Source organism: Zerene cesonia, chromosome 28 (genome assembly GCF_012273895.1).
Source record: "Zerene cesonia ecotype Mississippi chromosome 28, Zerene_cesonia_1.1, whole genome shotgun sequence".
NCBI lineage: Eukaryota > Metazoa > Arthropoda > Insecta > Lepidoptera > Pieridae > Zerene > Zerene cesonia.
Window position 1 is genome coordinate 1,147,797 of NC_052129.1, and position 14,841 is coordinate 1,162,637.

Below are 14,841 nucleotides of genomic sequence, written 5' to 3' on the forward strand. Positions count from 1 at the left end.
CTCCCCCGGGAGAACTAAGGACCGCGGGGGCGCTACTCCCCGTCACCTCGCCACAAGGTGCCCTGCGGGCTTATTATTTCTATTATTATATACGTTATAGGTCGAACGGCAGGTCACAGCTAGTTGTAGATTAGTTAATATTATAAAGAGCCTACTTCTGTATTGTACAATAATAGAGAAGTATTCTAACGAAACGAAAACGCAAGAACCATTGTACCGATTTCAAAAATACTTTCACCGTTATAAAGCTGCAACTTCACTGAGTGACATAGGTTAAATATTATATACCACGGGCGAAGCCGGGGCGAACAGTTAGTCGTTAATAAAGCATTAACTATCAAATTATCCATTTAAAATTGTAATATTATTGTAATATCTTGTATGTACAGTAATATTAATATTTTATGAAAATAAATGTCTATCAAGTAGATTTAAAATAAAAAAAAAATATTATTATATACATGTTATACATGTAAACCTTCCTCATTAATCGCTCTGTCTATTAAAACAAAAACCATTAAAATCTGCAGAGTAATTTGAAAGATTTCAGCATACGAACACAGACGTCGGAAAGCGACTCTATACTAGATATCTAGACTCTATACTATGTAGTGACTAAAAATTGTTTTATTAATTCTGTTGTTCGAGTTTAACTAGCTTTTACCCGCGGTTTCGCCCGCGTAAAATTCTGAGTAGTTTAAAAGATTTTATAATACATATAGACCACCATCTTGAATCACTCTATCTATTAAAAAAGGAAAACCTCATCAAAATCCGTTACGTAGTTTTAAGATTTAAGCATACATTGACATACAGACGCGGGAAGCGACTTTGCTTTATACCATGTAGTGATAATATCAACCAACCGACAGACTGGAACTCCCCGGAGTGGTCCCGTACCCGGACGACGGCAATGAGGCCACCGACCATCTCCTGCCGTCTCTGTAAAACATTATATTACAATTAGTATTAGGAAAACCGATTTTTCTCTATACTATTCAGTGATACCAAACTATGACGTTTGCATACGGCGGATTGCAAAATCGTATGACTGTAAATAATCATGTAAGTATCAATGTTTCTAAGTAAACAACAAAAAAGGATAAAAACACCCCTTGCGCAATACAAACTGAACACAATTATCATCTAAGTAGATTTAATGATAGTAGTCTCGTGCTCTTATCATAGAAGACCAGCTGATATTTTGCTACCCATAAAATCTTGAAACAAAAAACTAGAAACTTATAAATTACTAATGTGACAATCCTCTCGGACTCAGAGTATCTTCGGTGACCGATCAGAAAAATCCATTACGTATAGAATTCTTGAAGTATGTACTTACATATCCTTACTCCTAAAAGAGGCAGACATGCAAACGTAATGCGTTCGATTAGTCAGGCGAGTTGGCTGCGCGCGCGCATTCCAACATCACTACCGATTTATCGTAGGAAACCATTAGGCGATGGAAATAAAACTGAAGGAATTCTGGCCGATTGCTGAAGCTCAACTGGACGTGGATGATATTTGAATCGATACTAATGATATAAAGCTGTAAACATTGCTTGTTTGAATGCGCTAATCTCTGGAAGTACTGAATTGAATAGAAAATGAATTGATGAATTTATGTTTGTGTTGAATTTGAGACAATTTAATTAATTCTATCATTTTAGCGTGTTTTTTTGTACAATATTTTAAACTATATTTATAATTTTTTTTTTTTTATTATCTGCTTGTTTTTCCATACATAGAAGTGCAATGAATGAATGAAATTAATTGATAATTAAGTAAATCCTCCTGACATAACATGGCATAACTCTTCGTCTCTCAAGTATGGTACTGATAATGAAAGAATATGACAGGGTACCCTCAATAAAAAAAAAAACAAAACTTACAGATCCTTCCCCCGTTTGACGCTAGATGATAGGAGGGCGTGGTGCAGGGGGTGCGCGTGGTGGGCGTGCCACCGGGGCCCCTCGGCCGGCGAGAGGGGCCCCGTGCCGGGGGAACTGCATCTGCCTGAGCCCACCTGCGGAGTTCATGGGAAATTGTAATCAAAATATTTCAGGGGCGTGCGAAAGTCTATTAAACTCAAAATTTTATTTTTTCATTTAATATGACCTCCTTTCCAAAACAAAGCTTTACATTTATTTAAAAATCTATTGCCTATTAAAGCTGGAGAGCGTACGAAGGCTACAAAGTCCATTTAAAACTTTGTAATTCAATAAAATTGAGCACCCTTTACACTTAGATATATAATAAAAATTATTTACGATCTATTTTTGGACACAGATACATACATAAGAAATGCACGAGAAAAGAGTGAAGCTGTTTTGAAGGAGTTTGGTTACGATCACTGTGAGACGAGATTTTAATTATTTTTAAACTAGCTGCGCCCCGCGGTTTCACCCGCGTAAGCCCGTATCTCGTAGGAATATCGGGATAAAAATTTGCCTATATATGTTATTCCAGTTGTCCAGCTGTCTACGTATCAAATTTCATTGCAATCGGTTCAGTAGTTTTTGCGTAAAAGAGCAACATACACACACACATCCTTACAAACTTTCGCATTTATAATATTAAGTAGGATAGTAGGAAGTAGGATAGTAGGATTACAGACAGAGGCTTTGAAACTATCATTCGAGTCCCTTGGAGAAAGTATTAATTAAAGTTAAATATTTACCTTTGGGATTGTAGAAAAAATAGGTTGGGTTTATTTGTAACCGTGACGGCATTACTCATCCTTAATTATACTAATGTTATAAATGCAAAACCTTGTGTGTATGTTTGTCTTCTTTCTAGTATAAGTGGTTTCAACGCGATAATAAGCAGCATTTGTCTCTAGCCTGGTAAAAATCGCTCCGTTGCGACGTAAATGAAAGACAGACTAGTAGGATTGTCATTAACTACAAGACCGTGAAGTGGACCTGCATCCAATTCAAACTGTGCGGCAAAAGTAAATAATAGAATAAAATCCCACCAAAAATTTAGTCTACAATGAGGTACATACAATAGCTTCAAATTAAGCGATTATTTAAAGAACACTCCTACTGAGTTCCAACGTCGTTTGGTTATGGGGTTGCGGGGTCATACGGCAAAGGGTCAAATACGTCACTTCGATTAAATAACTGTCTAAATATTTCTTACTTCACTGGTAGAAATAAACAAATATCATTTTATTATATATTATAGTTTTTGTTAGTTTCCATTAATTATCTACACGTACAAGTAATGTTATGAAGATAAAAAAAATATTTCTTCTATTATTCGTTTCAACTACGAATAGGAACCAAGGTGAATGACCTTTATGTGTCAATTACGTATCAAAAGTCCTTTAAAAAAAAACAAACGATTTACACAGACAATCCTATTCGTTTGTTCAATGGTTAATTTTTTAATTTGTAATTTTAAACATCAAATTTAAGTACAAACCTTATTTCTTAACTTCGATTATTATTAATTCGCATTCTATTCGTAGTTGGATCACTTACGTTTGTAAATTAAAGGACTAAATATAAAAACTCGGTAACCAAACCTGAATATGCTTCCGACAGAGGAAGAAAGAGGTATATTAGGGTTGGGAAATAAATAAAAACAATAAGGGCTGGGAAGAAACTCGTGTGAAACCGCGGGACGCATTTAATAATCGGTAAGATAGAGTGCTGGCGTAATTAAGAAACACTACATTCACAAAATCTGTCACTACAACAAACATTCTTACTAAATTCTTACCACCATCAAATATTGTCGCAGTACGTGAGAGGACTCGGCGTATAGAAACTGCCATATCTACTTTTACGCTATTTACATAACACGAGACCCGTTCTCGCCGGCTCAGCTGGTTTCCCAGCATCCCGCCAGCCAGCCACCAAACAACCAATACTGTACGACACTTGCTAACTTTCTTATTGCTCTATTCCAGTTACCAACACCTTCTATATAATCAACATGTCTATTTGGTTTTCGCTAGATACGAATTTCAAATTTCGCAATACGCATCTACGGCCCAAATGAAACGAAAACTACTTTTTTTAGCAAAGACGAATGAAAGCATCGTTCATTTATTACATTAAGAATGGGAAGTAATCGAAATCGCATCACAATCAGTTTAATACACAAACACATACGTATTATAGTGATCCTAATCTTCGGTTTCATTTGAAAGTGTAGAAATTACGGCTAGCATCACTACACCGACTCTATTTACATAAACAGCAAGGGATAATAAGATTTTTTTGCCGGTCTCTCCTTGGTGCGGTCCTTGACATCATTCTATGAGTCACAGATAGACGCCCACCAATGGGTCTCGCGCTTATAACTTTTTATGCGCTATATAACACTTCTCAAATGAGTTTTTTCCGTTATTAATTCTAGTATAAGTTTTTATTGCGGACGCTCGGACAGATTGTTTTCAATGGCTGAACATTTTAAGCGTTCCGCGCGAAATACGAGGAAACGTCACATGGGTAATGAAACCAACAGTAAATAAAAATATTCTAAACAGATACTTTTTTCCTTATTCTTCAAGGGACTTTGTAGCTTAGCGACCACATATTTATACTTAAACCATGAGTAAATATCGCCTTATCTACTTTTGAAAGTACTATAAAAGTATCATAAACATCGTTGTTTATTCGTAATCGTAACTTATCCATAGGCTAGAGCAATCCTATCTCCATCTCATTCACGTTCATACTATTTGACTTAAGAAAGAAAAGGACAAACTATTAGCAAGCAAAATCTATCAGCAAAAAAGAAGTCTCGGCTGACGGCCATTCGCGAGCACATTTTTTTTCTTATAAATGTTTCAAGATCACAAGATAATCTATGCATATCTGTATAGAGATTAGTTTTTACGTCGCCTAAAGCTGTGCTAGACGATCCTTAAAATTTATTGTCGGTCGTGACTCGCTTTAAAAGCGAGGCCGAGTTGACAAATCTCTTTGATTGGTACGACGTGTGGTACTGTATGTACAAAAACCTTACAAAGCACTTATATATCAAAAAAAAATATTTTATATTCATTAATATTAGCTGTGTTCTCCTTCGCTTTTATGTTTTACGTGAACCAAGTATAAAGCAATTTTATAAGATTAGTAAGATACATAATTTGCATTGTGCAGTTTCCACAACAGTTTGGTTTTGTTAAAAAATAACTAAACACTGCAACAAAAGCGTGTAATAAATCACAATCTGTACGAATAATGTAAAGCTGAAAACTTCCTTCGTTTGTTTAAACGCGCTAATCTCAGAAACTACTGGAACATCTTCAGAAATTTTTCACCGTTCGCTATAAAGGTTCATCAATGCAACATGACTCTAAAACCAGCCTTATTGTTACCGAATTGTAACCGTTCGCGATATGTCGCCTTACATAACAAATTTCATCATCTTTACAAACAAATTTCACACATTTTCGTACCAAAACATACGTGATCTGTTTGAACATAGCGCGCGTTTTGTCATACGCTTCATTTAACATAATATGTGTATGGCACAACAATGCGATTGAACCAAAGCTGATAAATCTTTGGACCTGTGTAAAGTTTAACTTTTACGATGATATTAAAGTATTTTTAAGTACCGCAGGGAGAATAAATACAAAATAACAATGTTGCTGTAGGTATGAATTTAATCAAATTGCGAATGAATAGACCGTTTTAATTTCAACAGTTTAATTTTAATTTTTAGTTTTATAGCATTGAAATGCTTTATAAATGAGAAATTTTGAAAGAATAGAAAAAATTTCCGAATCCTGCCTCGTGATCAAATTTTTTCTATTCTTTCAAAATTTCTCAGTTTAATTTTAGTTTCACTTAACACATTAAAATTATATTGTCATGAAAACGGATTATAATTATTGAAACCTCCTTATAGTAAACGATTTTATTTTTATTTTTATTTTATTTTATTGGTTTCCAAACAACTTATACACTAATACAAGAGCAGCAGTAATAATGTACATCAAATATTGTTCTGTGTATAAATCTATTCTATGGATACACAAATTACTATCTAGTGCGCAAGATTAACTTAACGAAAAAATTTCATCTAAACAGAAAAAAAAGATTACAACAAAAACATACAGAAACTAAATTATCAGAGAAAAGTGCGACTTAGGTGCTACGCAGAGCAGCAAGGACTAAGCGACGAAAACTGTCAAGACTATTGGAAAATATGTCAATAGTAATAGTACACTGGATCATTGTCATTATTATTTCGCCTGAAATCCAAAACTCAAATAAAAACCTCCATAAAAAATCCACTTAAACAGCACTCACAGTGCTGTATAAACTTCCAACTACCCGTAGGTAAGCTGAAAATATTTTGAATATAGAATGTGTGACTCACCACAAGAGACAGTCGATGGTGAGGCGGCGGCGGGGGCAGACGTGACGGCCGACGCGATACAGCGCATGGCTCTTTCTGCAAATAAATTAATTTAGAATTTCGAGTTTGTTGTTATTCAAAAAAAAAACCAGCCTTTACACAATCGATTATGAATAAAGGGGTCGAAAAGTATAACATCAAAATATGTGCAATCTAAGAAATATAAAAAATGCATAATTTTTAAACATTAATAGCATTTCATTTTTAATATTTAAATATTTCAAAAATACATAGTTTGGAAATAATATAGATATATGTATATATCTTAATTAAAGATTTTTTACAATTCTTTATACTATTCAAATAGAACAAAAAAAAAAATTAACTAACTGCGTGTGTATCAGTCGGTATGTCAACACACTTAAACAGCTGATGAACTTATGACATTAAAAGACTATTTAATCCGAGAAAAGCCAGACCGGTCAGCTAGTGTGTGTTAAATAAGTTCTGTTTACACTTGACCATGAGATGAATATTATTAAATCTTGAAAGGTTTGAAAGCGGAACAAACAACTCGAGCTCAGCTTTCTCATTTACATTAGTGGTTATTGACTAGTTGTGATACGCGACGTTGCTTTACATGGTTTCTATGAGGCATACCACTAGCACCATATTTATACAAATATGGTACAGAACTTGACAGATGTTTAATTAGAAAAACAAATGTAACAGGGGCTTTCAAAACATTTTCGAGATATCGGTAGAGTTGGATTTATGGTGAGTCTTAGTTTGGGCTATAAATATTCCATTCGATAGTCTTAGTCTGTCTTTAGTTTGAGCTGACGGACTTGAATACATTGTTTATATTATGCAATATGCGATGGATACGTTTATATTGCATATAGATAGTAATATCGCTTAGATAGGTAATATCGCTTTTTGCATTGATAATTCGCAAGTAACGGAACTTTGTAGTCTTCTTTTTTTTATATGGCAACTATCTCACTGAGATCGGATTCTGTCAGTGTCACGTTTTGTACAGATAATCAGAGACTTTTATCGACGATTTAATATGAGCATTCACAGTTATTGTTTTGTTAGGGTGTAACGTTTTACTTGTAACGAGTATTACGAAGCTTGCAAAGTTGTGGTGCATTTAAAATGTCAATATATTATATTTTTTACACTTAACAAATGACGTTCTAGATAGGCGGTTTAAGTAATCTTTATTGAGTACCTACACGTATAAAAATAATCACATGACATGATAATAGATCGTTGTAGCATAGTAGATAATGTTAGTAATCGTTCCGTTCGTGTGGTTAATATCTGCTACGCTTTAACTGCTAAACCACAATTTAATTGAATTGAATGAAACTTTAAATGAAAATAGGTTAAGATCGAGGGCAAAATACAAGAATGGTTTAAACGTATCTAGGATCAAACATACGACTATTTTTTCTTTCAAAATTTAACTTAATTTGCTTATGAATTTACCGAAACCGTGCATATTGATGCCGCTGCTTTTTTCATGATCAATGAATGAAAAGAATTCCTAGATCATACAATCTTTGTCTTTTGATCTTTCCTCTTATAATTATTGATAAAAGAAATATATAGCAGAAGATATAATGTGAACTCACCACGTGGACGGAGAGGGTCGGTGCCGACTTGCCGAGCGCCGAGCGACGCATGCGCAGCAAGTTGCTGCGCTTACCCGCATCTGTAGAAAAGCATTGATTGTAAAAGGTTCTTTCTGTTATAAAATCTAAAATACAACATTTAAATTAAATAGAAAATACAAATAAGCACGCTTAAATGCAGAACTTATGTACAGAGGATATGTAAGTAACGAAATTATTTAGTCATGGCGATCCTCATGAGAAAAACGCATCTAAAATTATTTGATTGTCACTGATCAATCAAAACTGTCCGTTTAAAGTAGCTCAAGATATAATAAAAAGAAGACAGTTAAATACAAGCATACAAACAAATAAACATACAAGCATTTTCTTAAAACGGTGTTTATTTTAGAATAACTATAATACGAGTCTTGGATATAAAAAAAAGGTAATGTTAATTGCTCTTTGGAGAATGTAAAAATATACTTTATCTCCAACAACTCAAGACAACGATCTGTACGAAAAAATAAATCATTTATAATAACGTTTTTTTATTGTTTACATTCAATGTAATCAACATAAGAACATACCAACAGGTCAAAGGTCAAATCCTGGTTAATTCTTTACACACCCCGCTAACAACACAGACAAAACCCGGTGAATCTGTTAAACCGTTCACATGCCTACCGCCACAAATCGCATACAATATCGAATTCCCAGTTCCCAGACGCGACGCACGTGTCCGTCCGCACGATTGTAAACGCCCAACCGTACCGACTTACAACATCGGCCGATCAATATTCAATATTCATATATATTCAAGTAACAGAATTGCATGTTAAAACTCCAAGTAACACATATGTATTGTGTTAATGACTCATTAAATACACATCTATATATATAAAATTCTCGTGTCACAGTTTTCGTTGCCATACTCCTTCGAAACGGCTTGACCGATTCCTCTGAAATTTGGTAAGCATATTGGGTAGGTCTGAGAATCGGCCAACATCTATTTTTTATCCCGATATTCCTACGGGATACGGACTTACGCGGGTGAAACCGCGGGGCGCAGCTAGTATACATATATATGTATAGACGAAATATTTTCCTTTGGCAGTGGAAAATAAAAGGAAGGAAGAGAACCAAAATTGCTAATCCCGACTAATATTGAAAATGCGAAAGTGCGTTTGTTTGTTATTCGTTTCAGTTCGTCTATCTTTTACGTCGCAACGGAGCGATTTTACGATGTGAGTATGATATTTGTGTCTAGACATTTAGTTACCAGGCTAGAGACAAATGCTGCTTATTATCGCGGTGAAACATCTTATACTAGAATCACTCTGTTGCGACGGAAAAGAAGACAAACAAACATACAAACAAGCATACATACAAGGTTTTGCATTTATAACATTAGTATAATTAAGGATGAGTAATGCCGTCACGGTTACAAATAAACCCAACCTATTTTTTCTACAATCCCAAATCTAAATATTTAACTTTAATTAATACTTTCTCCAAGGGACTCGAATGATAGTTTCAAAGCCTCTGTCTATAATCCTACTTTCTACTATTAATTAATTAATTAATCCTATTCCTACTTCCTACTATAATATTATATATTATATTATATCCTACTAATATTATAAATACGAAAGCTTGTACGGATGTGTGTGTTTGTTGCTCTTTCCCCCCAAAGACTACTGAACCGATTGCAATGAAATTTGGTATGTAGACAGCTGGACAACTGGAATAACATATAGGCAAACATAAGGCCCGATATTCCTACGGAATACGGAATTACGCGGGTGAAACCGCGGGGCGCAGCTAGTTTTTTTTTAATATAACAACGATTTTGAAATGACAGTAATTAAATTACGAAATGTACTATTTAAAGGTTAGTTAGTATAATGAATAAATCGCGTTTAAAATCCGTTAAAAAGTCTTTAATTTCTAAACGTTTAATACTCGCGTAAAGTCAAACACAAGAAAATACTATTCTCTTGAAAGATTCTAGAACACACGAATCGAAACGTTCCAGAATGTTCCAGAACGAATGTGTCGAAAATTAAAAGCGGAAAATCGGCGGTGCATATAAGCCTCAATCAAACACCCATGCAATCGATGTTACAACAACACTTGCTGTGTAAACATTTCCCGCTGGCTTATCTTTGTTTATAAAATGTAGCGTGTTCAAGCTTCTGCATATATGAAGTTACTTGCAATTCACAAATGTGACACCATCCATACTTAGATAATTCAGCCAAATTCCACGGTTAATAAATGTAAATAACAAAATATAGGGTCATCACAACTCAATTTATAATTTCTTTGATCTATCAAATCCCCGTTTCCTTTTCGTCACCCGTCCTAGTCCATTCCTTCTTTCCAGTCGTTAATCCTTTCCTTTTCCCTTACCCCATAAAAGCGGGCAGAGCATTCAGAGGTACTACCTTTGCGAATGTTCATGGGCGGTGGTGATCGCTTACCATCAGGCGAACCACCAGCTCAGCTGCCCGCTATGACATAAAAAAAAAAATCGTCTTTAATCTATAACATAATAATATAAGAGTTCGAACGCGCTAATCTCAGGGAATACTGGACCGATTTTAAAAATTCTCCCACTCTTGTCTTCGTCCGTGGTACACAGATTATTGCACCAAGGGATGACGTATTTACACATCCAACGGTAAAAGGATATTTGAAATCGAACCAGTAGTTCCAGAGATAAATAAACGCGTCACGTAAATAAAAGTCAAACCAACAATTCAGGTATATTATTACTTAGAATAGATCTCTAATTAATAACACCACAAAAAAAACAAATAATCAAGACCTAAAATTAGGACCTCGATCAACTAGATAAACACACTTAATCACATTACTAAAAACTATGCGAGCGTGTGACGTCACGCGGCACACCTCCGCTTCGCTCGCGTATAAATAAAGTACAGCATTTATAGTCTGTACAATACTTTAATATGACATAGACATTGGCAGCATTTCAAACGACAAAGGTTATGAAAAGAACTCAAATAATTATTCATATAACCAGTGTGGATTGTCATCTTTTTCATACGTAATAATTGTGAACCATCACAATAAAGAAAAGTGTCTTATAGGAGTTCTAAAGTTCACTTCACTTACACAGGCACACACTCACACACAGGCACACACACAGGCACACATACACACACACACACACACACACACACACACACACACACACACACACACACACACACACACACACACACACACACACACACACACACACACACACACACACACAAATCCCATCTCTACCTCTACAACTGTTTAGGACGTTGCTACTCGCGTACCATCAGACGACCCACCAACTATTAGATATAAATGATACATTATTACTATTTGTGTTTGGTGAGAGATTGCAAAACACCATTTCGTATGTACAATGAATCTATCTAGGTCATCGTCACTACTATATGATTTACTACTATTGTTGTGATATAACCGCGACAGTTTTCAGCTCTTGCTACGAGCACCAACACAGTCCGTAAGGCGTAAACAGAGCTTTGCATATGTGTGTGTGACCGCATACAGCCCGAAAACTGCTGGACAGAAAACTGCATAAACCGCTATGTGAGCCAATGAAGGCACGCTCCGCGCTCTAAGCAGCCACTTCGTCTACACTATCTACGCACACTCACACACACGCAAAACTCACATAAAACCTAAACTCATATGTCTCACTACAATATACTGCTGTTTCCTTTCTCCAAATAGTGTGCAACACATACAGGAAAAAACGTTGTCAATGCAAATACATACTAACTAAAAATAACATAATCATCATCATCATCATCATCAGCCCTTATATGTTCCCACTGCTGGGACACAGGCCTCCTATGAGGGTTCAGGCCATAATCCACCACGCTGGCCAAGTGCGGGTTGGCAGATGTCACATGTCGTCGAACTTTTGATTCTCGGACATGCCGGTTTCCTCACGATGTTTTCCTTCACCGTTTTAAGCAGTGGTGATATTATCTACATGCGCAGATAAATTGAAAAATCAATTTATTTCCTGCACGCTCACCCGGTCTTGAACCCCGACTTATCGATTTTGAAGTCCGAGGTTCTCACCACTGAGCCACCACTGCTGCAAAAATAACATAACTGACAGTTGAATTTAAAATGCGATTTGTTATTATTTTCCAAAAGTAAAAAAAAACAGCTCTAGCTCAACCATCCAATTCACAATACCTAATCACCTAAAATTAGGGCCTTGGCACACTCGATAAAAACCATAATCATACAGAGGTCGTGACGTCACTTGTCACACCTCCACCTCGCCCGCGCCTATATAAACAATAAACACGATGTTATCGTTTCTATTTAAAACAAAATAGTAAAATCGCGGTATTTACACAATATGAAAGAATTGTTTTAAACAAATAACTAAAACCGCAATAAAAAACTTGTAATTTCCGAACTAGTCAAATATTAAATCCTACTTATATTATAAAAAAATGCGAAAGTTTGTAAGGATGTGTGTGTGTTTATTGCTCTTTTGCGCAAAAACTACTGAACCGATTGCAATGAAATTTGGTACGTAGATAGCTGGACAACTGGAAAAAACATAATGGCTACTTTTTATCCCGATATTCCTACGGGGCGGGGCGCAGCTAGTTTATTCATAAAAGCACTAGCTCTCAAACAAAAGTAAGAATCGCCTTAATCAGTTAATAACAAACACAAAAATTACAGTCGAAATGAGAACTACCTCGTTTTTTGAAACATAACCATTTGTTTTAAATAGTTGTAAAGTACATTACTCGTGTACAAAATATGTGTATGTTATTACTGAATGAAATTATATGTCGAGACATAAAGATAGAATCTATTCCTATTTAGACTATATGGTAATATTATTATTATATTAGTCACACCATATACAATTATCAGCAATCGCACCTATTTATATTTAGTTACATAAATATTATATTACGAAGCTGCATAGTCTGTTAGTGTGTTTGCTTGAATGCTATAAGTTAAGATCTACTGTATCGATTTCAAAAATCATTTCACCGTTGGACATACTTACGTATGCACCACGGGCGAAGCTACTAAGCCGGGGCGGTGTGCTTGTTATTTAAATATATACATTCGAAAAAAACGGTGACGAAGAAATATTTTATCGCATCGAATAAACCCAAAATAAACAAGAATTACAATTATCCAATAAAAAAATACATAAAAATAACGCGCCTACACTTTCGCCACTGCCCAATTGCTTAACTTTCTTGGCAACGACTAGAAGTGTATTAGAGGAGAAAATAAAGATTTAGCAATATGTCACTAGAGAATTTGATAGAAAACTCTCACTATATACTTTACTAGCTGCGTCCCGCGGTTTAAACCGCGCAAGTCCGTATCCCGTAGGTATATCGGGGTAAAAAGTTGCCTATATGTTATTCCAGTTGTCCAGCTGTCTACGTACTAAATTTCATTGCAATCGGTTCAGGAGTTTTTGCGCGAAAGAGCAACAAACACACACACATCCTTGCAAACTTTCGCATTTATAATATTAGTAGGATAGGATAAGATTCCGGCTAACCACAAAAAGTGATGTTTGAACGAAGCTTTACTGAAAAGATGTGCTAACGGACATAATGTAGTAACTTGTTTGGTTTTTTTGAAGCAGATTTATTGTTGATAAGGATATTATCCTTAAAAAAAATAAAGATGATATTTACTACTTAAACTAATATATTAAAAAAAAAACTAGAAAACAGACTATCAACTAAATTGCATCGCTTGAATATACAGAGTGTTTGTAAGAAAATTATTTAATCCTGGCGACTCTGATGTGGATAATAAGATAAACTCATGAAGTTATTGTACTGTCACCGATCCTTGATAAGTGTGCAAATTTTGAATTTAAATTTGTCCGTTTGAAGTGGGTCAAAGTCGAGTTCAAAGGAGACGGTTACATACACACACACAGGAGAGGGTAATAAAATCGTGTTAAAAAGAAAATATTTATTTGCGATTTATTTTTATCGAGATTCCTAACTCTAAAAGACATTATTTTGTTTTTAATCCGCGACTGTACGGGCGAAGCTCTTACACCCGACTATTACTTTTATATGCCACTAGCGATCCGCCCCTACTTCACCCATAGTTAATATATAACCTAATAGCTGCGTAAATATATAATCTAGTAGGATAGTAGGACTAGCTGCGCCCCGCGGTTTCACCCGCGTAAGTCCGTATCCCGTAGGAATATCGGGCGATAAAAAGTTGCCTATATGTTATTCCAGTTGTCCAACTGTCTACGTACCAAATTTCATTGCAATCGGTTCAGCAGTTTTTGCGTGAAAGAGCAACAAACACACACACATCCTTACAAACTTTCGCATTTATAATATTAGTAGGATAGTAGGATAGGATATAAGTAGGAAGGATAGCACTCATGAACCACGTTAATCTTAAACAGTGAAAGAATTTCTAAAGTCGGTCCAATAGTTCCCGATATTAACGCCTTCAAACAAACTCTTCAGCTTTTTATTATTAGCATGGAAGAGAATCAACTGAAAATGATTAACGGCTCCATCGTTTTATCATCTACTGTATATGAAACGTGCAAAAACATCACGTGCCGCGGTCGGCGCGCTTCCAAGCATTTGTTTATGTTGAATCTCGAACATGCCAAGTGTGCCTATTGCACCGACATTTCAGCCGCTGCGAGTTGTGAGTTGTGACGTCATAGCACTTTGTCGGATACCGCCGCACCGTTCAAGCGTGCCTCGTATTTGTCATCGCGTCAGTTCGGGTGTGGGAGTCGAGCACGCTGCGGCACGAATTGGGCCACCTAGCACGTACATATTGTCACATCTTATCCTCATCCTACTTA

General features: G+C 35.6%; 1 protein-coding gene across 1 annotated transcript in view; it reads right to left on the reverse strand.

Annotated features, from left to right (window-relative positions):
- Window positions 1-14,841, reverse strand: part of LOC119837545 (microtubule-associated serine/threonine-protein kinase 3) — a 58,805-nt gene that overhangs the window by 27,464 nt on the left and 16,500 nt on the right. Inside the window, 5 exon segments of the mRNA XM_038363144.1 lie at window positions 867-942; window positions 1,343-1,354; window positions 1,893-2,026; window positions 6,349-6,423; window positions 7,971-8,050. Coding sequence (XP_038219072.1) covers window positions 867-942; window positions 1,343-1,354; window positions 1,893-2,026; window positions 6,349-6,423; window positions 7,971-8,050 — 377 coding nt within the window.